Source organism: Xenopus tropicalis, chromosome 7 (genome assembly GCF_000004195.4).
Source record: "Xenopus tropicalis strain Nigerian chromosome 7, UCB_Xtro_10.0, whole genome shotgun sequence".
NCBI classification, from domain to species: Eukaryota; Metazoa; Chordata; class Amphibia; order Anura; family Pipidae; genus Xenopus; species Xenopus tropicalis.
Genome location: NC_030683.2, coordinates 43834038 through 43858166, shown reverse-complemented (window position 1 = coordinate 43858166; position 24129 = coordinate 43834038). Strand labels below are relative to the sequence as shown.

Here is a 24129-nt window from a genome sequence, read left to right as displayed (position 1 = left end):
CATCAGTATATTACTGTATATCACAGGGAGTGATTTTGATGTGCATTTTGCTTGCTGCATGGGCAGGGCCAAAAGGCTCAAAATTACCATCCATTGCCCTCTTTGACTACTGCTTGGAAGTGCTAATTGGATATTAATCATTAAAGCCACAACTCAAAAGCTGAAGTTGTATTGTGATTATTCCATACACAAAGGGTCATATTTACTATAGTGTATAAGCCAACATCACCAGTGATGTTGCCCATAGCAACCAATCAGATATTTGCATTTGTGTTCTAACTTGTTGGAGAATGTTCAAATTTAATTGCTGATTGGGTTCTATGGGCAGCATCACAGGTGATGTTAGTTTACACACTATAATAAATATGCCCCAAAGGCTTAACTAGTGTACAGCTGATCAGTCAGTGTGTACTGTTATTGACTGGTATACAGTCAGTATGCCCACCTTCTGCATTAACTTTGGCTAGGAAATGCCAGGAATTGTAGTTCAAGCAGAGGTTGGAGCCTAGAAGACTACTTTTATAGAACCAATAAACACAGGGAAGTCCCCTTTAGAAGAGAAAATAAAATATTTCACAATGCACCAGTGTTTAACACACACACCTTACATTTGTCTCATTATGTTCTTTATTTAAACTCACTTTTAGATACAATGCTTAGGTTGCTTGGCATGTGTTTGCATCATATTCTCCCTGTGTTTTCATCTTCTTCCATTAATATATGACCTTCTGCTCCAGGGGGACTTTATGATTTATGCGGCATGCATTGGATTCGTAGTATAAATACCTTGGTTTGTTCGACATGATGCTTGCTTATATCTAAAGGATTTGCGGTGACACCAGGCTGAATGAAAGATGCCACTAGCAGCAGATCTCCCTCCCAGGCCCCCCCCCCCCCCCCCCACATCACTGAATATTAATGTCTCCTGGCAGATTGGATAATTATGTGACTGGGAATTGAATGAAGCTGGTTATTAGTGCTTGAGTGTCTTACTATTTAAGGTTGTGCTAAAGAAGGATGAAATTTCTTTGACCAAAGCCTTTATTTTACTGCTTGGTTTTACAGCGCAGAAGAAAGAATACCAGTGTTAACAATACAAGTTTAATACAAACTGGTCACAAGGTTTTAGTTTGTAATCTTGAGTGAAACAAAGCTGTAAGTGGAAAACTACTAGTCTGACCCAAGTAATTATGTATAGAGAGAAATATTCTCAGCGGTAGAAGAATCTTTTATTCTATGTTTAATTGCACAAATCTAAACTGGGCGAGCTTTTTGTTTAAGTGTCTAAATTTGTTTCTATTGTTTCCCACTTGTGTGATTCTGCATGTAACTTGCCTTATGTGCTTTTAGCTGGGGCAACTTTTATTTTTACCGCTGAAAATATATCTATTGCAAACAGGGCTAAATTGTGGTTGTTAGTTAAAAAAAAGTTAGGAAAAAAAAGTTTAAATTAAGCAGGGAACAGTAGTAAATGCATTCAGGATGATACTGTACAATGTGAATGAAATAATATTTTTTTGAATTCCCTTCTTACACAGACTTATATAACTCATTCTTTAAAAAAAAAAAAAAAAAAAATAACAATTAGGAGTACATATGTATTCAACATTTCTGAATAGTATAAAACATATTACAAATGTAATTCATTTGTCCAGACAAAGCGGCATGAATGTTAACATTAGACAAATGTCATTGTAGTATTTTCAGAAATGCTTTTGTGAGGTGCAATAAAGATTCCTGTAGGCTGCATTAAATGAAGAGGAATTACTGTCATTGCATACTGATGTTCAACGCATTGTCTGATTAAGTAACAATTGTCATTTAGTTTCATTTTTACAAGATTCACACTTGTGTGCTCTAAACATTCTTGTTCTGTATGTTAGCATCTATACATAGTGCATTCATGGGTTGTCATATTCCCAATGGTTACCCCTAGGGATCATAAATTAATGCTGTTGATAATTTTATTGTTTAAGGAAAATACCTCAATTAAAGCAAACAATAATATTGTTCCCACGTATACGTATAAAGCTATGCAGAGTATGAATGCCGTGAACACATTAATGTACCTATGTTTTACTGCCTGTTGCTAAGAGAAGATAAAAATGCTTATAAATAGTTTACATTTAAAATATTGTACTGCCTAAATCTGATGTAGTGCAAGCTCTATTTGCTCCTTTCCTGTGCAAGAGATATTACCATTCTTCTAAGGCAAGCAATAAGCCTCCTGGGAAACAGAATAGCAAACCGGTGTTTGGTTATATATATACAGAGTGACAAATGTAGATCCTTAAAGTATTTGCTTGACAAACTGATTCCATTGCACAGTTATATTAATAATAAAGTACTAATGTCATGATAGCTCCATTCATTGTCATTGATAATAGAGTTTAAAAGCCATTATCTGTAGAATTTAATTCCCAGCTTAGGAGCTGATACGGTAGATACATAAAAAATTAAAATCAGTAATATAGTGAATTAACCATAACTGATATGTGTATATGTGTTATTAAAAGCCAACACTAGTAAACTTGGGTATTTAAATTAAACGCCATCTTTTTATATTTGCATTTTTAGCCAACTAATAAAATATGTGTACTTTTCATTTTGCTCTGAGTTATTGTTGGTTTCTGCTACATTTAATATATCAGATGTATATGTTTCTGGTTCTTTGCAGTATAGCTTCTCTGCTTCTGCTGCTGATACCCATTGCTATACTCTTCCTATTCCTATTCAAGCTTACTGTGCAAATAAAACTACTTATAGCCCTTTCAAATTATATTTAATCATTATTCAGTCCATATTCTTCATATTGGTATCTGCACCCTGATGACATAATTTTGCACATAATGTAATGTCCATGTTTTTCTGTAATCTTTATATTTATGACTTACCTCAAAATGGGTGCCTGCCAGATCATATTCAGCAGGTTTGAAAATCTGTTTCTCAGTTTACAGGGTCATGCTATGTTTGATAGTGGGATTGTCTGTGAATTTCCGTTTCACCAGAAATTAGCCTTAATAACAGCACCCAAACATTATGTACCACAGAGAGTCTATCCATTCCAAGACCAGTCTTTAGAGCATTATTGTAAAGACAAGAGTGGTAACAGTTGAGAAGAAAAGACAAAAACCACAAGAGGTTTTATACAGGTATGGGGTCACTTACCTGAAAACCCAGTGTCGAGAAAGCTCGGAATTATGGGAAGGCCATCACTTATAGATTATTCTTTTATTCTCTGTAACAAACAAAAGAGTACAGGACCTTATACTTTATTCCAATATATAGGAGGCAAAACACTGAGTTTATTTAATACTTAATCAATCTTAAGCAGACTTATGGTATGGAGGTCAATATTATGGAAAGACTCCTTATCCAGAAATCCCCAGGTACCTGTTAAATGTAAGAGTATAATTGTACTGAATAAAACTATCAATATACACTTGAGTGGAATATGTTTTATAAATTAGATTACTTAATGCTATTAAGGTATGGGACCTGTTATCCAGAATGCTTGGGACCTGGGTTTTTCCAGATCAGGGATCTTTCCGTAATTTGGATCTCCACAATTTAAGTCTTCTAAAAATTATTTATGTATTAAATAAATCAAATAGGATTATTTTGCAGCCAATTTGGATTAATTATATCTTAGTTTTGATCAAGTACAAGGGACTATTTTATTATTAGAGAGAAAAAGAAAATTATTTTTAAAAATTAAAATTATTTGCTTATAATGGAGTCTAAGGGAGATAGCCTTTCCGTAATTCTAAACTTTCTGGATAATGGGTTTCCGGATAAGGGATCCTATACCTGTACTATGATAATCATACTAAGTAGATGTTTGGAATACTTTTATAGCATTCCTGTTTACTTTGCCCTCTGCTGCTCCCTTACTTGGGTGTGTGAATGATACACAAGTTATGGGACTGGTAGGGGCAGTATTGGGGATGCCTACATGCTGCCCCTCTCATGCCCCGTATATACAGTGCCGTCTAATAAAGACAGCCCTGCAGCCACTCGTTACTGCACCTGCAGCAATTTTGCAACAGTTATTAAGTGTAAGATTTATTAAACATCTAACTGAGAAATCCAGAAGCAATCCCAACAGTTTAATCAAAGTTCTTATTTAATTGTTTAAATTCATCAGAATTTGACTGTTGAACACATTCTTTCTCTATGGTTGTCAATACTTAGAGCATTAAGAACTAACAACCTGTCTGAATTATTTATCATTGGGGCAATTTGCATGCATGGAAACAACAAATTGCTAAATAGGAAAAATAGGAAATATACTTAGGGGCACATCTACTAAAATCCCAAATAAATTCAGAGTAACCACGATAATTTTGTGATGTTCTAAAATGTCTCGACAATGCTTTTATCATTCGTACAAAAATATTGCAATTGCGTTCCGAAAGTCACTAAATTTTCATGCCGAAAAGTTTGTTAACGCCACAAAAACCTTTCTGGGTTTGAAGCCTTCCATGTCTGGCTTTTTGTACTCGACAGATCAAACCTGGCGAAAAGATAGTTCCGAGGAAAGTGAAACCAAAGCGTTAATGAATCCTGAAATGTTTGCATTCTTTACGTATTCTTTTGTGAGATCTAATCATTTCTAGTTCCATCACTACATGGAAAATATATTTTATTTTCCAGCTGTTTTATATATATATTCTCCTCTAAAGAAGCAGAATATAATTTTTTGTGAAACTGTCCTTTTAATGGTCTTGCCAATTCTGGGAGATGGTTCGTTATTAAAAGTATATTACATTTTAGATATTGGTTGTTTAGTCTGCAGTGCAAATAAAATCATGTGCCAATTTTCTGTTTCACTCTGTAGGTATGACTCTCCTGGTCCAGCATAACAAAGGCATCAGTACTATATTTTGGATGTAATAACTTTTAAAAGATGACGTTCATCTTTAAATACAGTGCTAGTATGTTATAGATTGGTCTGATCTGTTGTGAACAGCTTTTTAGTTGGTCTAAATTTTTGTTATCTATCCTCTTATTTGCCCATCTGAAAGTGAAAATGCTACCTGGAAAATGCTACCCAGAAAACCAGAAAACAGATTTGGCATTACAGATTTTATTTGCACAGCAATTGCTCTGCCCAATAGACTGTGTACTGCACAAGAATGTAGTCCAGGGCATTGAAACTTACTTGTACCCAACCTGCTTGCTTGGTGCCTCCTTTGGATACAAGAATCCTATTGGGCAAGGGAAATTTTTAGAGAAGAGGAGCAAAGACTGCAAAAAAAAAGTATGTTTCCTACTGTCATTCTTATTAATTCTTACTTATCTTTCTGTTTAGGACCTCTGTCCATAGAATGAATATATATTCAAATTTCATTTTGTTGTGATAATGTAATAAATGTCTTTTAACTGAGGTTTATAAAAGATTTAGATGTTGCTGTTTTGTCTTTAAATTACTAATTTGTTGAATCATTTTCATCTTGACAAGTACATTAAATAGCTTTAATAATGCTAAAGGGATATCAAATCTCAAACACTCGTAATGTTGTTTGAAAATCCTCTTGAGCAGCTGAATGGAAAAAAATTGTATTCCTCCTTAAATCTGGAGCACAGCTCAGACCTGAAGGAGAGGAAATTGTGCTTGACAGATGCAATCATATGCAAATGGCTGGAGAAGAGGTGAAATTATCATCTGCAAACATTGGGCAGAAATTCCATCTGCCAGATCCTGAAGAAGGGCTCTTAATAAATTCTGAGACAGCAAAGTGACACACATCTTAATCAAGCCTTAATCCCAGGAATTAATTCTATGTGAGTTTATGCATAATTCCAGAAGCAATGTTTTATAAAACCATGGCAATTTCAGTGGCAGATGGACTCTCTGGACTTCATGCAAAGGCATTAAAAGGAGAGAAAGAAAGAGGGACTCCTGGAATATCAGTCCTTGTCTAATACACATGCTATGCGCGGCACAGCCTACTGCCTCCACGGCTTCAAATAGCTCGCTGACTTCAAAGGTTGGACTTCCAATTACATGAACATGGCAACAGCATACAAATGAATGCCAATTCATCTTCTGTCAGACAATGTTTCTTGTACAGTCAGTTTACTGACAGCTTGCCATGATATGAGGGACCCATCCAGTGGTGTTGGGGGGTAGAAAACTTTACATTTATAAGATTTACCTATTACTTATTTCTGCACCCCTTGATTTGCAAAAATGGATATGAAATCACGAATAGTATAATTAGAGCTAAATGGGGCACTTGATGTGACGGGGCCCCTGCTGCACTAGCGGTAGCTGGCCCTTCATCTCCTTTGTCCCATTTTAATACAAACTTACATACAGATACTGTACAGACCAACTATTATATACAATGTACTATCCTAGAGAATGTGTAAGTAATGGTGTTTACTAGTTTGACTGGCATTAAATTGAATGGTGTTTTTTGTCCATATATATGTCCAAACATATGAGGATGTGGCTAATAAAATACATTATTATTGGAGCTTTCATATTTAACAACAGATTCTGTTGCTATCATTACTTTGCCTTTGCATACTGTTTATAATTTTGCCATATAAGTATTTGCCCAATGCTTTTATATTACCTACCCGATGCCCCAATGTTCCTCTATGCCATCTGTGCAGCAGGAGGCCGTTAGCATTAGAAGCTATAACTAACAGGTTGGGAAGGGACAGTCAGGTTTCCAAAAAAAAAAACTCTTCCTGTACATTAATATTTTGAAGACTAGTTTTTTAGTGTAAATATCACTTTAAGTGAGGGGGGAAATTATTTTTGGTTATAAGGCAATGTATTTGTAGCAGAAGGCATGTGAGGCTTGCACTGTACATAGCACACAGTAATGTCTAATGGACAGTAATGTCTATGGACAATACATTATCCAAGCCATGGCAGTTTCTGACTATACCTGTATTGCATAAACTACACCCTTTTAATGCTTAGAGAAACAAAATAGAAGATACTTCCTATTTATTTACATTGTTATTATTAACATGTATTTATAAAATGGCAACATATTCTTTAATGTTGTACAATATATTGGTGTACACATCAAACATACAAGAAAGCAAAAGCAACCAATTGTCAATACAAAAATTAAAAAGGGTCCTGCCCAAAACAGCTTAGATTAGGGTATATTTTTTCACTTTAAGAGTAAATGATTCATAAAAATAGGTCAAAATCAACCATGCATATTATAGCCTGTACAGTTCATGCAAACGTAGGCAAAAAGACCACAATGGAATGTAGTAACAGTCTTGGCGTTTAGGGAAAAATTCCATCCAGATTGACTTGATTGTTTTTCTGACTTAATTGTTTTCATGCTGAGGTTTGAATTAATTCTTGTGGATAGAATGCTTTGCTAAAAAGGCATCTACCTATTTCTCAAAGATATATACTGTATCTGCCAGCACAACCTCCCTGACTGGCTCCCTCTTCATAAAGTAGCTTTGTTGTAGGGTATATGGAATGGTTAGAGCCTGACAAGGAGGATGGGCGAGAAATGGATCTGGATGCCTCTGAGAGGTGTTAACTGCCCTTGGATAAAGACACAGCCGCAACTTCAGATCTCCATTACGTATTTTGCTCATAATGTTGCTATTTTGGTCTGAATGTCACCTATAAAACCAGAGGTCTCGCTCTCCCAGGGTGCTGTAAATAGAACCCATGCTAGATAATCTTTGATTTATAGACTAGCAAGGCCCAGGGTTTAGAGTGAGTCTGCAATCTGCCAGGGGGGGTTCCAGGCAACAAACTATTCTCTAGTTTGGCAGTACATCGGGGAATTTGTGTCCAGTAGCAGAGTGGAAAAAGGCCTTAACTGCCCTATTATAGTGCTGCAAGTAGGTTTACCCTCAGTATGTTCTTTTTTTACCTGCATAGATTCTCTTTTATTTAATATATTTTACTTGTATGCCCAACAGTGTGTCACAATATTTCCCATTGCATATTATTTTCCTGTCATTGCTATTTTTAACTTGTGCATCTGTAGTCTTTCCATTTTTGTCAGCAAAGTTACTAATATAAGACACTGTGCATCAAGAGGGGTATTTTATTTTTAGCTTAATTGAGTTGTTTACTATGGCTTTCAAGGTGGATCTGTATCCAATTGGCAAATACAACTACTTCAACAAGGCAGATGTAGAATCCATCTCCTAAATTATCCAGGGCTTAAAATGTGTAAAAATCCACATCAACAGGAGTGTTTTGAACCTTGTTCCACTTTCTTCCAGCCTGATTAGGTGTGTGTGTGTGTGTGTATATATATATATATATATATATATATACTCAGGTATGGGATCCTTTATCCTGAAACCCATTATCCAGAAAGCTCAGAATTACAGAATGCCTGTCTCCATAGACTCAATTTTAATGAAATAATTCAGATTTTTAAAATGCATTTTCTTTTTCTCTGTAATAATAAAACAGTACCTTTTATTTTATCCCAACTAAGATATAATTAACCCTTATTGGAGGCAAATCAATCCTATTTGGTTTAATTAATGTTTTATTGTTTTTTAGTAGACTTAAGGTATGGAGATTCAAATTACAGAAAGACCCCTTATCCAAATACCCAAGCATTCTGCATAATAGGCCCCATACCTATATATATATATGTATAAAAGCAAGGTATACAGCCTGCAAGAGGATTTTGGGATAGTGTTGCTCATTAATACAGGAAGATACACTGGAAGGATCGACTTAATTGACAATTGTTTTTTAAACCCAAATTAACAATGCAACTATGTGTTGTTATGTCAAAATTTAATATATTTTCATGTCTATTTGTATACATACTTTAATGTAACCACCTACAGAAATAAGGTACTATATACAGTATATACAAATTTCTATATTCTCTTTATATCTATGTTTTTTAAAAGATTTAAAAGGCTCATGATGAAATACGCTTTGTGTTCATGTGTGTGTTTCAGGGATGAAAATGCATTCCACTGTTGGTTCTTGGTGCTATAGCAATACAGGACTATTATATTAATAATTAACCCCATCCCCACACAGTCGTTTCTGAACTGTCCCCCACCTCTACCTCTCATTTGGCCAATATTGTCCCCCTAACAATTACTTTAAATTAATACAATACAATACAATACAATTTTTGTGTGAATTTATTAACGCTTTTGTGAACCAGTAAACTGTTTAGCGAACACTTCCTTCAGTGTTTTTGCATTTGCCAATCAAGTTTAGAGCACTGGGCACTTGAAGGAGCTCTGTAAATATTACTTGTCCTGCGTCACCCACTAATTACTTCTTACAGCAGTTTTTTCTACATACAGCGCTTATAGTCTTTAATAAATATCCACTTTGTACAAAACCTATGTGTCTTTTTAGAACTTCTAATACCTTATAGATTTATTTGAACTAGTGGTTTTTTGGCTGTTTTTTTAATGTTGGTAACTAATTACCCCTTTCTGATTAGCTGTCATTATGCGTTTGTCTTGCTGTGACTTGATAAAGCAATGGATGGAAATTTAATAGTACAGGGCTGCCATCTTCTGGGGATTTATAGTGATATAAAGTCTGACTTGTACAGAACTCTGTAAATTACTAACTGCAGTGGCATAAAATGCAGAGTGGGAGTGGTTAATAAATATGTACTTGCAAATTCCAAGCTTTATAACATGGAAAATCTAGTCTAAAATCTAAAATAGAGTTTATTTAATATTAATAGAGTTTATTACCTATTAAAAGTGTTGTAAAATGCAGTCCCTGACACCAACCCGGGTCATTACTTAACACACTGATGATGTGCTTGGGGGTAGGGCAGTGTTTTGACGGGGGCAGCAAAAAGGCGCCTCTGGTAACTTATAGAGCCAAATTTTTATTTTTTTAAACTAAATTCGGCTCTGCTAGTGCAGAAAGCACGCAACCCCCTCTGGACCTGCTCCGGTGCTAAAGTTGTAAGCACAGAGTGAAAGATTGGAGGTGGCATTGGGGCTGCTGCTTGTAGAGCTTAAAATGAAAGCTCTAGTGTGGCATAGTCAACAGGTGGCTGAATCATTTGCTAAATTATCATTAGCTCAATTCATTGCTTGTGATTTAGATGAGTTTTACAAAGGCATCACATTGCACTCACTTATGTCAAACACTCGTCTATATATTCTCAAGAGTCCAAAAAAGGTTCCACCCTCCTACACCAGGGTCCTTGCTCGTTGGCATATTCACATACATTTGCCATACATTCCAGATGCAGGTTTAAGTGCACCTAAATGCAGAAGCTTATTGATTCTATTTTATTCTGCCTGGCTGCACCCATAAGCATGAGTTGACAAGGGGTTCTCACTGTGATATATAGCACTGGCCCATTTCTCTGTGCATAATGATGTATGGATTTATCATTTTCCATCTATTTAAAGTGATAGCATTATTCCTAATAGTGAAATTTATTTTCTGCTTCACACAGAGGCAGGCTTTACATTACATAGAAGGGTGTGTGGCTATACAGCTCACTGTACTGCAGCAGCTTCTATATGCACCACACCTGTTGTGTTATAGGATAGGCAGGGTACTGGGGGAATTACAAGACTAATAGCCCCTGCTCCTATATAGAGTATATCTCATCTTTAACTTACTCATTACATTATAAAAAAAATCTAGCAATGATTTCACCATTTCTCCTGCAACAGCAACCAAATGAGTGTATTTAAATCTTCTGAAAGTCATTAGATGAATAAGGTGAAATGTGCTGTTTTTACTAAATAACCAAATTGATATTTTGTCATATAAAGGATGTCATTTAGCTGTCATTTATGTTATCATAATACCACTCTTCTCATTTTCAGCATTATATTCCTGCTGCCACATGGATTTCAATCTTCTGACTGATTCTGAGGCTCGTAGTCCAGCCTTGTCTCTTTCCGACTCTGGGACACCTCAGCATGATCACAGCTGCAAAGGGCAAGAGCATAGTGGTAACTATCAGAAGTGACATTTGTATTTTATTGATACTGGATTCTGCTCTACTGTATGTCTAAATTATACACACCAAACAAACAAATCATACACAGGAAGGGTTGCCTGCTTTTTTTTGCCTTTTTTTCCCAATTAAAACATTGATATCAAGCATCATTTTTACTGGTCAGGCCGGCAAAATTAATTATGAGCAATTTCAATTTTTGAGCAATTTCAATATATCTTGGTAGAATAGGTCAACTTACTAATGTTTTGGGGCCCTAAATTGAATTTGCTGAGTGGTCCCAGTAAGGTTGCCACCTGTCTGGTTTTGACCCAGACAGCCTGGGTTTTGGAAGAGCTGTCTGGGTCAAAACTGCCTGTTTCCCCCAATTTGAAAAACTGGGCAGGACTCTCTGAGATTGAGGTGGCGATCGGCCATTCCACCCCACTGCCTGGTGATAGTGTCCACAATAGGTGGCAACCCTATGTTCCAGTAACATCTAGTAGAGAACAGAGTGCCAAGCAATAAAAACAAAATGGTACAAAATATTGAAGTGCAATATCCAATTAAATATGTCCCATATGAAAACAAAGAAGGAATGTGATTGTGGAAACAAGAGAATTCCGTGCAGTTGAGGCCATAATGCATAATGTATAATGCAATGTCTTGCACATGGAAACACAACAACATTATGAACTGAAAGGAATGCTGCTGGATGACAACAAAGTACAGAGAATATATATTTTTTAATATAATGTATTAACAAACTGTACAGCGATATCTAGTTGTTGCTGTATAAAGGAGTTCTGAAAGAAAGGCTCAATAGATCAAATAGGACACTGTAAGCATATGGGCTAAGTTATTTTTCTTATTCTTTATATATATGAATTTACAGTGCTTTATATATATATATATATATATATATAGAAGTCCAGGTTTGGAAGCACTCCTTCTTAGTGACGATACCCGGGTGCCAGAGCAGTAAGTGAAATGCAGGAACCAAAATGACAGCACTCACGGGTTTTTCAAAGTTGAGTCAAAATAACAGAGATGTAGAGATACGGTGAACAGAGGTTTTTATTGATCCTACGTTTCGGTTTCCTACTGAAACCTTCGTCAGGGAGGTTTCAGTAGGAAACCGAAACGTAGGATCAATAAAAACCTCTGTTCACCGTATCTCTACATCTCTGTTATTTTGACTCAACTTTGAAAAACCCGTGAGTGCTGTCATTTTGGTTCCTATATATATATATATATATAAAGCACTGTAAATTCATAGGTTTGTTTAAAATCCTTGTTAAAGTGTTATGGAGGAATTTGATCCTTTTTTGCAGGGTTTATATTTGATTGAATCTGAGTGCCCAGCTAAACAAAATCTTAATTATCATGTGCCAAAAGTTGATTTTTTTTTTTTTTGCTGAATTTTTTTCTCATGATTTTGTTGTTCAGTTTGGGATTTGTGTGAATGTTTTGTGGTGCATTTGATATTCCTTGAAATCTTTAAATTGTGGATTTGGTGCATCCGTAATTATAGTGCATAAGAAAAAAAGGCAAGAGTATAAGTACTGGCATAACTATCGGGGAGCTGGGGGTGTGAATGCACCAGTTGCTGCCGCAGCCATATACCAGCAAGGAGAGTGGTAGGGGACGGCTGGAAGTTCCGGGAGGGTAAGGTGAGGCCCAACTGCATCTAGGATAAGCATGTTGCAGCACTAACTTTTTATTTTATTTCTACACTACAGTGCTGCTGCTGAATCTTCATGTGCACCAGTTCTATTGTGCTTAGCCTTTTATTTCTGTCCTGGAAGCTTTGAGTTGGGCCAGGGTGTATCCCTAATAATTTTTTTAAAGGTTGCATGGGCAAAGATTTTCTTTTGTGCACAGTTCTTCAGTGCTGTATGTGCTGGTTCTTCAGTGCCATATGTGCTAAGGTTCTCTGAGAAAAAAAACCTGCAACCTTTTTAGCTTTATTCTCTGTTAATGTTATTGGCAAGAAGCAAAATTTTACCAGCCAGGTCAGGAAAGGACATTGCACCTGGTTCACACGGGCTTGACCTTAACCAAAGTGTCCATGTGACGTGAGCCTCATGCATTTACTTGAATATTTTGCATTGCATCTAATCCCTTTGGCTAAGGAAGATACTTGCTAGTTGTCATTCAACAGCTGGAGGGCTAGGGTTGCCACGGGGCTGGTATTTTACCAGCCTGGTGAGCTTGATGCCAACGTTACTAATAGGGCAGAAAATAAAAGTTTAGAAAGACTCTTTTTTTCAAGACAAGGTGGCAACCATATTGAGGGCTAATCTAACATTAAATACAATAATTAAACAGGCGAATAATATGCCATCGTGTGATTATGCCAAAGGCATTTTCTTGGTCAGGTGTTCCTGTTGATCGTGGATAACTAGCATAAAAGTCCTCTCTGCGCAACAACATGACAGCACACTTTTTCCATTAAAAACTATTTTCAGCAAATTTATGTCTGGCTGCTGTGGATAAAACCAGTGGCTAAAACAACTAAAAAGATAATGGTATTATCCTTGTTTTATTGCTGTTACCTACTGGGTGCTCATAATAAATTTTATGTTATTTGTATAACGGCTACATTGCCTGCCTAGCAAAAACTTTAAAATTTTGACAATTTTGGCAATCTTATTGCACTGAAAGCCAACAAACAAAAATGCAAAAAATCATTCTTAGGCTCAAGATCTTTTGTATTTGCTATCTTGTAAGCGAGTACAGAACAAATTTACTAATCTTCCATAACAAATATTTTCTCTCACATGCAAGAATTTCCAGTCAATCTACTTCCAGGCCTGGACTGGGATACAAAATAATCCATAGAACTTTAACTACACAGAGGCCCAAATCGACCCCCAGCCCCCCCAACAGCCCAAGGCCTGCTTGATTCTAAAATGTTTTGCAGCATTAAAGCATTAAAGGTTTTTTTAATTTGTGCATATAACTATGGTTTGTGCCATCACAGTAAATACATCTCCCTCTGGTGGTTATCTGTATTTGTGCAAAATGGTTTATATGTTTTAGAATGTCTGTAGCTGTACCAAGTATTTCTATCAGCAGTTTATATCTTTAGAGGAAAATACAGTGTGCAAGGTTGTGCTGAGATCTACGTCAATTCTTTTGCAATTCCCTATTTTGCTAAACATTCTTATTCCTTCTAAATATGTTATACTGCAGCAGGTTAACATTAGCAGAAAGAAAGAAGAGAGAAGGATATTTAATTAAAACTAATAAGTAGTCAGGGCAAATGTAGCATTATTAGGGCAATTTTAGATTCCAAAAAAATCATTGTAATGCCATTTTAATCCTTATATTAGTCAGATACAGGTTACTTTATGTTATAGCACTTTTTAGGAAAGCGGGACAGATAGAACTAGCTAGCAAGAGACGCCTTTGCTCCAACTTGGAGAGATAGAAAGGAGTACCTCTCTCCTAGGCTCTACTTGCCTAAGTGAAGCGACCACAGTACTGACAAGGGATTCAGGCTATATTAAGTCCCTGATCCATTTCTGTTGTAGGGGATCCGGCCACACGAGGCATTGAAACCCTAAGGTTAATGAACCTTGAATTTCCCCAATCTGCCTCCCCAGTCTGTCTCATCATTGACTGTACTAACATTTGATCATTCACTGCTGGCACTGCCTCATTGCTCATAAGTATATTTAACCCTGTGGATTGTCTTGGACAATACACCTGTTCTGTTTGTTTGCTGCAAAGAACCTTCTTTATTTGTAACACAACAGCATAAGTTCAACTACATAGGTTCAACTACCTCTAATCTTGCACATAACAAAGGCCCATCCTGTGTGTTAGTGAGTCTGTGAGTCTAATGTAACTGATGCTCTATTTTATCTAGCTGGACAATGCCTCCTTTAGCCAAAATAGAGTTATACTTGCATCAGGCCAATTGAAAATCACACAGATAACAGTCCTAGTACCTTCAATGTTGCTTTAGCCAATTGTACATCCACTTGGTAACATTGCAGAGCAAAGAAAACTGTATGTTCTAAAACCCCCGTACTGTATTTCTATAATTCCAGGGCTTCGTCATAACAGTGCACTTTTTTATCAGTCACAATGTTAGATGGTGCAATGAAGCACACAGGGCAGCTATTTGGATGGTGGAGGTTTCAGAACTGTAGAAGTTCCTGTAACTGCTGGGACCCCAAATACCAATATTTTGTGTGATGAGGTATGTCAAAGGGAACCCTAGATGTAATGGTTCTACTTGGGTTCTTGATAGGAGCCCTAATTACAAGGGAGAGGAGGGCCGTACCGTGGGAGCATCTCATACAAATTGTAGCAGCTTTCAGTTTTCCCTGGTAAGGTTGGTAGCAATTGACAGATCTTAAGCTTTGCATGCAGAGCAGTTGCAGACTTTGCAGTTAGTTCTTGGTAACAAAGTTGCCATGACATGACACGCTCGGGCCCATTAGTAAATTTGCATAAATAACGCCAGTAATCCACAGCAAGCCTTTTGCTTTGATCAGTCAGCTGCAGGTAGATCTAGAGCAGGTGGTGGTAGGGGAATGAGGAAGAGCTATGCATATTCATATTTTTAGAGTTGTAATGATTCCAGAATATGTCAACACAGAGGAACTATGGTGCTCCATCTGTTCCAAAAGGTCACCTATCACTGCTCTTCAACATGAAATAAGCTGCAAACCTTGAAGGCGGTGCAAGTACAGTAAATAAATTCAAGAATGTGTGGCTTAGATACAAAGCTATCCTGAGGATAAAAGCAGTCTGAGCTCCGAGTCTGACAAGAGAACAGGCAGCCTAGGTGGGCCAAATGGTTCTAATCTGCTGTCAGGTTTCCATGCCTCTATACATCCCACAGGAGGATTCCCTACTTGTTTCCACTTGTGTTCATTTTGTTCAGTGTTTTCTGCTGTGGACACATGAAATGCAGCTGTTCCCAAATTCCTTGCTAGCCGCCGGATAGTTTGCTCTCCTTATAATGTTTTGTCCTGACATCAATGTCCTTCTATTTTTTTCCTAACGACTGAATGGAAACAGCAGCCAGGGACTACCTCCTATGTGAACTAAGTTGCATTAGAAAAGATAGCTTGGGTGGTTTCTTACTGTTAGTTTTGTCACTTGTGTTTGCATGTGGTATGAATAACGATTCTCCCAGATGATTTCATCTCTCCTCTCAAATTCTATCCTTATAATCTGCCCTACAGTCTGCAGGGTACTAAGCTCTAGTGTCAAAGGACGGTCAGTTGGGGGGAGGGAGGAATCTTTTTTAAACTATAATTTAAAAAAGCTATATAGAAAATAACTGGCCAAGGCAATTTAGTCTCCCAGTAAAGTATATGCACAAATATATGGACAAAGCTACAAGCACATATCTGTAACATAAACAAACAATAATACACATTGCTTATTTTAAGGGAATCTAAAGCATTTGTTGATTGCCTTAGGAGAAATTGGGCATCATGAAGACTGTGAGATACACAAAATATCCTTACTTGTCCTAATGCTTAATAACATGGCAGATTGTAGGCTGGTTATACAGATAACCCCACTACTATATGGACCCAGGAATCAATTTTAATTAGTGTAGCTTTACTGATTTGCACTTAGATGTTTTATATCATTATATAAATTACTAAGAATGCTCATTATTAAAGTAAATCTTGTAGGTAATATACGGTACATGTTGTTGCAGTGGTGAAAACCAGTGTTCCCCTAACTAAAGCAGTTAAGTTCCCTGATAGAAGTCCTGTATAGCTGTAACCTATGCCCTAGGGAACAATGTGTTACATAGTTAAGTTGGGTTGAAATAAGACAAGTATATCAAGTTCAACCCTTCCAAGCGAACCCCGGCACACACACTTAAACCAATACCAACCTATCTATATACTCACTTACATAAACTATATATACCAACATCAATACTAACTGCTATAACAATAGCCTTGAATATTATGCTTTTTGAAGAAAGCCCCTCTTAAAGGCATTAACAGAATCTGCCATCACAACATCGCTTGAAAGGGCATTCCACAACCTCCACAACCTTTTACTACTGTAAAAAAACCACCTACGCTGCTTCCAATGAAAGTTCTGTTCTTCTAATCTAAAGGTGGGCCTCTGGTGCACTCATCGTTTTTATGGTAAAAAAAAAAGAACACCCCTATCTGTCTATAATCCCCTCTAATGTACTTGTACAGTGTACAAGTGTCTTTTTTCCAGAGAAAACAACCCCAACCTTGACAGTCTAACCTCATAGTTTAAATCTTCCATCCCCTTAACCAGTTTAGTTGCACGTCTCTGCACTCTCTCCAGCTCATTAATATCCTACTTAAGGACTGGAGCCCAAAACTGCACTGCATACTCAAGGTGAGGCCTTACCAGGGACCTATAAAGTCAATTTTATGTTTTCATCCCTTGAGTCAATGCAAAATAGCACTTTATTTGCTTTAGTAGCCAGTGTTCACATAGGCCCAGGGGCAGAGTGACTAGTTCCTGCTCATAGTTTATTTAAAGTCTGTAGTTCTTTGGAGGACCCTTGAAGCAGCCTGAAACATTGGGATACAGTATGTACGGTGTGTAAGTAAAACCCCCTGAGTGTTTGTGGCACTATACCTACAATATAGATATACTGAAAAGTATCTGCTGCTACCAACCAAAAAATTGTGTATTTGGTGAAAGAATCACACTGTGTTTGTTGAGAGTTAAAGTTCAGTCACCTCTGACCACTTTCTCCACCTTTGCGATGGCACATCTGAGAGAGGTTGTAATTGCAAAGGTGTTCTGTCAGGGAACAGCTGGATTTAGGTAATACAGCCAAGAAATTAAAAACATCTGTTGATGTTGGTGGCCCAGGCCAAATGTCCTCTTTGCCCATGGCATAATGCCTTCCACAGCAAAAATCTTTTTAGATAGTCAAATTGCTCATGATCCCTGGCCCCAATACTTTTAGTTCTTTAATAGTCACAGGTTTTGCTTGTCTTTGTACAAGTATTCCTCTCTTGCTTTCTGTCCCAGCCAACAACAGGCTCTTTGACTCAGCACAATACATCGCAATACTGGGAGTATGTACTATAACCTCTATATTACCCGGTGACATGCAGCGAGCTGAACTACCTAAACAGTTACCTATCGTTATGGGAACCCTCTTGTGCCCTTACAAATATGTGAAATTTGACTACTGCCTTTATTACAGTGACTTATTTAACAAAGTGTTTTCTTTTACAAGAAGCTTATTTGAATTGATATGTAATCTCCTATAAGATAAAAATAACTTTTCCATCTGCATGAGTGCGCCCTGTTAAAAGAAGCCAAATGCTAGCAAAGCCACAATGTTTTACAAAAGGCCAAACATATGGGCCAAGAATTTTTATTTTATCCCCAGTACTTAAAGAGGGATATTTCACCCAAATATTTTCCATAGTGGTTTTTATCTTTTTTTTTTCAAAAAAGGTCAAGTCTTGGTAGATATACTGTAGTATACTGAACCCAAACAGGCAATTTTTATGCAAAATGCTGTGCAACATTTTGTTCAAGAGAAGACGTGAGCCATTAGTTGGTACTGCCCAGCTACCCACATTCATTTACTGAGTTTCACAGGCTCCATTAATGAATATGTGGCGCTAGGGAAATGCTTGGGGAGATTCTGGGGTTTTTCCATAATTTGGAGCTCTATACGTTAAAGCTACTAAAAATATTTAGATATTAAAAAACAAAACCAAGAAGGGTTTATAATGAATATGGATTTATTTTACCTTAGTTATTCTTAAGTACAACTTACAGTATAAATAATTACTGAGAGAAGCAAATCCATAAAAAATGAAACATAGCTTGTTAAAGTGGGTGCAAAATGGCACTGCCATATTTTGGAGCTTTCTGGAAAACAGAAAGATGTACCAATGCCATGTACATTACATTAACATTTATTTAGAAAGCGCCAACATATTCCGCAGCGCTGTACAATAAGTGGTTTACATACATTGGACATACAGAGTAACATATAAAGCAATCAATAACCGATACAAGAGGTGAAGAGAGCCCTGCCCAAAAGAGCTTACAATCTACAAGGAAAAAGGGTTGAGACACAAGGGGGCTGATTTACTAAGACACGATTTCGAATCCGAATTGGAAAAATTCCGATTGGAAACGAACATTTTGCGTCTTTTTCGTATTTTTTGCGATTTTTTTCGGCGTCTTTACGATTTTTGCGTAAAAACGCGAGTTTTCCGGCGTCTTTACGATTTTTGCGTAAAAACGCGAGTTTTTCGTAGCCATTACGAAAGTTGCGCAAAGTCGCGATTTTTTCGTAGCGTTAACACTTGCGCGCAAAGTCGCGCCTTTTTCGTAGCGTTAAAACTTAAAAGGCGCGATGTTTCGCGCAAGTTTTAACGCTACGAAAAAATCGCGACTTTGCGCAAACTTTCGTAATGGCTACGAAAAACTCGCGTTTTTACGCAAAAATCGTAAAGACGCCGGAAAACTCGCGTTTTTACGCAAAAATCGCAAAGACGCTGAAAAACTCGAGTTTTTACGCAAAAATCGTAAAGACGCCGAAAAAATCGCAAAAAATACGAAAAAAATCGCAAAATTACCGATCATTACGAAAAAAACGCAATCGGACGCATTCGGCCCGTTCGTGGGTTAGTAAATGTGCCCCAAGGTGTGGGAATGGACATGACCAGAGTTGTGAGAGGTGTGTTACAGGGAAAATCCAGTTGTGCTGCCAATATTATACTGCATTAGTTGTTTCTTGTGGAAATGCAAAAATAAATAGATGTATGAAATCTGTTTCTGTGCTGTTCTAGTATTTAAGATAATTACCCGTTTGTAATATGGAGCTGTGTCAGGTGGTGTTGAAATAGAAGGAAGTATGCACAGGTTGGTTTTGTCACTCTGAGATCAGGGAACCCAAAAAGTATTAATTTAAAAATATTTATGTGCCATTGTGTCTGATATGGACAGAACCCCTCCAACCTAAATACTGTTATTTGTGTAAGCCAGTACTGTACATGACATGGCCACTGCCCCCCCCCCCCCCTACACCTCCCACAGCTGGGTTGGGGGACTACCAACTGCTCCTTTTCCCCTTTACTTTGTCAGTACAGCAAGCCATCCTACTCCTGCAACCAATCCCGGTGCCATAACAGTGCTGTGGCCACTGTAGCCATCCAGGCCCTCGCTCAGCTAGGGGGCAGCTATCCCCTTTTCACCCAGTTGAGTACCTGCTGGAGTGCGGGATCTTTTGGTTGGGCCTACTTCCACTCCTTTAAGGTATATATCTTGCTCAGGGATCCTTCCATTGCAGCTACATGGGGATCAGGGACCTCCCGTCTTCACTGGGCCACTAACTTTTATGTAAGAATTTTATTCCCCCACTCTGTAGCAGCAGTATTGCTGCTGCTGAAACCACACACCCCTAGTCTTCCATCCTGCCAACTACGCTAAATGTAAAGTTTAAATAAGAGATATGGATGATCCACCATTCTGCAAATTCTTATTAACAATCATGTCTTCTGCAACCAAAATCCTTCCGACCTGTTCTATCCCTCACAAAGACTTCTGTCTTACCACACTACCAATTGCCAACTCCCCCCTACTTTCCTCAGAGTTTATTTCTGATTCCTGGACCAACTTTACTGACCACTGGGACAATACAAACTATACCTCCTTACAAGGAGTTAATCACTCTTGTCCTTTCTGTATTGTACTGTAATACATTTTTATAGTTCTTTTCAGAAAGTCGCTTTATGAATTTTATTCTTTTGATTAACAGTGGAAATGAATAACAAGCAATGTAATACATCCCTGCACTGCAGAAGCCTTTAAAGCACAGCTTCTTTTACAGAGATAAGCAATGCAGGTATCAGTATTGGCAACAGAACAGTGATTCAACTGGTATCACTTAAATGCATTTTGCCTAATTTCGCTTTGCAAATATTTTAGCAATGCAAAACAGGACAGATTCGCCATCACTAGAGAGTATTGCAAATAGATATGGCTAAAACCAGTTCTACCTTTTGAGGCCCAGAAGTCAGGAACTTGTGGAATTATCCAGGACTCACAAACATCACAATAAATAAAGGGTTAAATTAAGCAGAATTCATGTGATTTTTAATGTGCATTTTAGCTGTATTTGTAGTTACCACTTGTAACAAATGCTTATTCTGTTAAGCTGGCCATACACAGTACAGTATGGTGGAAAATGTAATTGATTTAGGTTTTACTGCCAACCATCACTGCATGTACAGGCCCCACTGGAAGAGCCACCCATGACCCAATGACTATTATGTATTTGACTGGGCAGTAGGCTGATTATTTTTTGGCACATTTCTTTGTGCAGACACAGAAAAGTCCCAGCAAAACCAAACAGATGACTCCAACCCTGAAGATGGCACCCTAAAGAAGAAGCAGCGAAGGCAGAGAACACATTTTACCAGCCAGCAACTTCAGGAGCTGGAGGCAACTTTTCAGAGGAACCGCTACCCTGACATGAGCACCAGAGAGGAGATAGCAGTGTGGACCAACCTTACAGAAGCCAGAGTTAGGGTAAGAGCCATACATAGAGGCTGGTATAAATATAAATAACCACATAGCTTAAATTGCTATGCAAGCTCACAAATGGAATAAACAGTAGATTGTTATAGCTTCTTTCTCTTACAGTTTATGTGGAGCACTCATACTGCAGTTAGGGTCAGGGATGCTGTGCATTTTCCACAAACAGAAATGAATCTGTTTCCAGTGCATAAGAAAAGATATCTTTGTAACAACAGAAAACTCCTATTGTACTGAGTAATATACAAAAACATGTTACCTAAAATATAAACTAACAACCATTTCAAGATTTTTCCTTTCATTCAGATTCATAATTAAATGTTATAAGTGAAAATAGTCTCTTCTTTTCAATCCTACAGTTAGTGGAAAACAGATTTTACTCATTTCTTTTTTTGACATTCATTTTGGCATAAATGTATTAAACTCAACCAGTTGAGGCCCCCATCCAGAATATCCGGGGTTACAATTATTTCTTTTTATTAGGGGGTTACAGACTGATTCAAGCAAAAAGTTTATTTGAGGAGTTAGGAAGGTATTATTGAGATGAGCAACAGGTTTAGGGAACATTTTATCTTTCCCTGGATTAGCAGTGCCGCTCGGTTACTGAAATTTCCAAGTATCTTTTCTTTTACCATAAATAATTAGGTAATTGTGTATTTTATCACAGTATTTGGGGAGATTTTAGAATCAATAGCCTGGAGTCATTTCACTCTCACTTTAATAATAGATATCTATGTATCTATGCCTTATTATATATAACATTATTCTCTTTTAACAAATTCTAGGTATGGTTCAAGAATCGTCGAGCTAAGTGGAGGAAAAGAGAGCGCAATCAGCAGGCTGAGCTCTGCAAGAACAGCTTTGGGGCCCAGTTTAATGGACTTATGCAGCCTTATGATGATATGTATTCTGGATACTCCTATAATAACTGGGCTACAAAGGGCCTGGCTACTAGTCCCCTCTCTGCCAAAAGCTTTCCGTTTTTTAACTCTATGAATGTAAGTCCATTGTCATCACAGCCCATGTTCTCACCACCCAACTCGATTGCTTCTATGACTATGCCCTCATCAATGGTACCTTCAGCAGTGACTGGAGTTCCTGGCTCTAGCCTTAATAACTTGGGGAATATTAACAACCTGAACAGTCCCAGCCTCAATTCTGCAGTTTCAGCCAGTGCCTGCCCTTATGCATCCACAGCTAGCCCCTATATGTACAGGGACACTTGCAACTCAAGCCTGGCAAGCTTGAGACTAAAGGCAAAACAACATGCCAACTTCACGTACCCTGCAGTACAGACTCCAGCTTCTAACCTAAGTCCATGTCAGTATGCTGTGGATCGGCCAGTATGAAGGACCACATGCCAAAGACTTACCAGTAGCCATGAATCAGAAGACCTGCTTTAATAACAGTTGATGCCTTTTGGGAAAAATGTAGGCATACAAAAGACCTCTGCAAAAACATTTTCATTTTAAAGCTGACAAACAATTGAAAATATACACATAAGGCAATATGAAAACATTCTCCCAGTCCAAAGAACAAAACTGTATTCCATTAAAAACTCCTCTGCTTTCCAGAAGTTACACTGCTCAATCAGAGTGAAGCTCTTGCTGGAAGCTGAAAACATCCGAGGCAAATCGAAATTGTACGTTACACTATCCAAAGACGTAAATATGTATAGGCTATTTCAAGGAAAAGAAAACATTTACTTGTTTATCAAATGGGCAGTATCAATCTACTGTACCAAAAGAGATAAAGAGAAATGAGCAGACATGCTGCTGATATATGCATGCCCATTACAGCATAGCCCATGAAAAGAGGCTGTTGTAATGGAGATGAATCAGATGTATATATATTATATATATGAAAAGGACCTTTTTTTCTTGTTTTGTTTTGTATGTGTAATTATCTAAAAAGTAGAATTTAAACTTAAGAAAAAGCATGCCCCCTGAAATGGTGCAGATCTCAAAACCATAAACCATATCTTCTTCTTAGATCATTTTCTAGCCTGTTTAGAATTTCTTTGAACTTGTAAACTTTTAAAGATCGCCATTTCTTTTTCAACAAAACTCATTTCCCTCGTTTCCTTTTTTCCAATTCCATTCTAAAGGCAAAAAAATAAAATAAAAGTTGGAGTAAGGTATTTCTGTTTGTCCTCTTATTGGATTGACCAGAGGTATTGCTCGCTAAGACTTGCCTAAAAGGAAAATCTTTTTAGGTCCCATAACCTTTAGGGGGAATGACCTTATTTGATACTGCCACTGTGCTTTGGTCAGCATGTCTAGTGGGGCTCTCTCTATATTTCTGTTATCTCTTAGCGCTTGTGCTGCCCCCCACTCTTTCCCCTCTGGGAATGACAGACAGTTGTATAGAATGGGGATCCCCAATCTTTTTTTATTTGTGAGCCACACTCAGATGTAAAAAGTGTTGGTGAGCTACTCAATCATAAAAAAAGATCTTTGGGGATTCCAAATAAGGGCTATGATTGGCTATTTGGTAGCCCCATGTGGACTCCTAGCCTGCAGGAGTCTCTGCTTGGAGTAAAGCTGTGCTATGGTGCTTCCAAAATTTGCCCCAAGCAAGAATTTTAAAAATAAGCAATTACTTTGAGGCTACTGGGAGCAACATCAAAGGGGCTGGTGAGCAACATGTCCCTCATGGGCCACTGGTT

The 24129-nt window shown here is 37.5% G+C and overlaps 1 protein-coding gene across 2 annotated transcripts in view; it reads left to right on the top strand.

The window, feature by feature from the left end:
- Positions 1-23601, top strand: part of pitx3 (paired like homeodomain 3) — a 55769-nt gene extending 32168 nt beyond the window's left edge. For both annotated transcript variants that reach the window (XM_031906087.1, XM_002935761.5), the window contains exons 2-4: positions 10801-10929; positions 21250-21455; positions 22247-23601. In XM_031906087.1, coding sequence (XP_031761947.1) covers positions 10821-10929; positions 21250-21455; positions 22247-22810 — 879 coding nt within the window. In that variant the 5' untranslated portion in view covers positions 10801-10820 and the 3' untranslated portion in view covers positions 22811-23601. The remainder of the gene's footprint in view (positions 1-10800; positions 10930-21249; positions 21456-22246) is intronic.
- Positions 23602-24129: the final 528 nt, after the last annotated feature.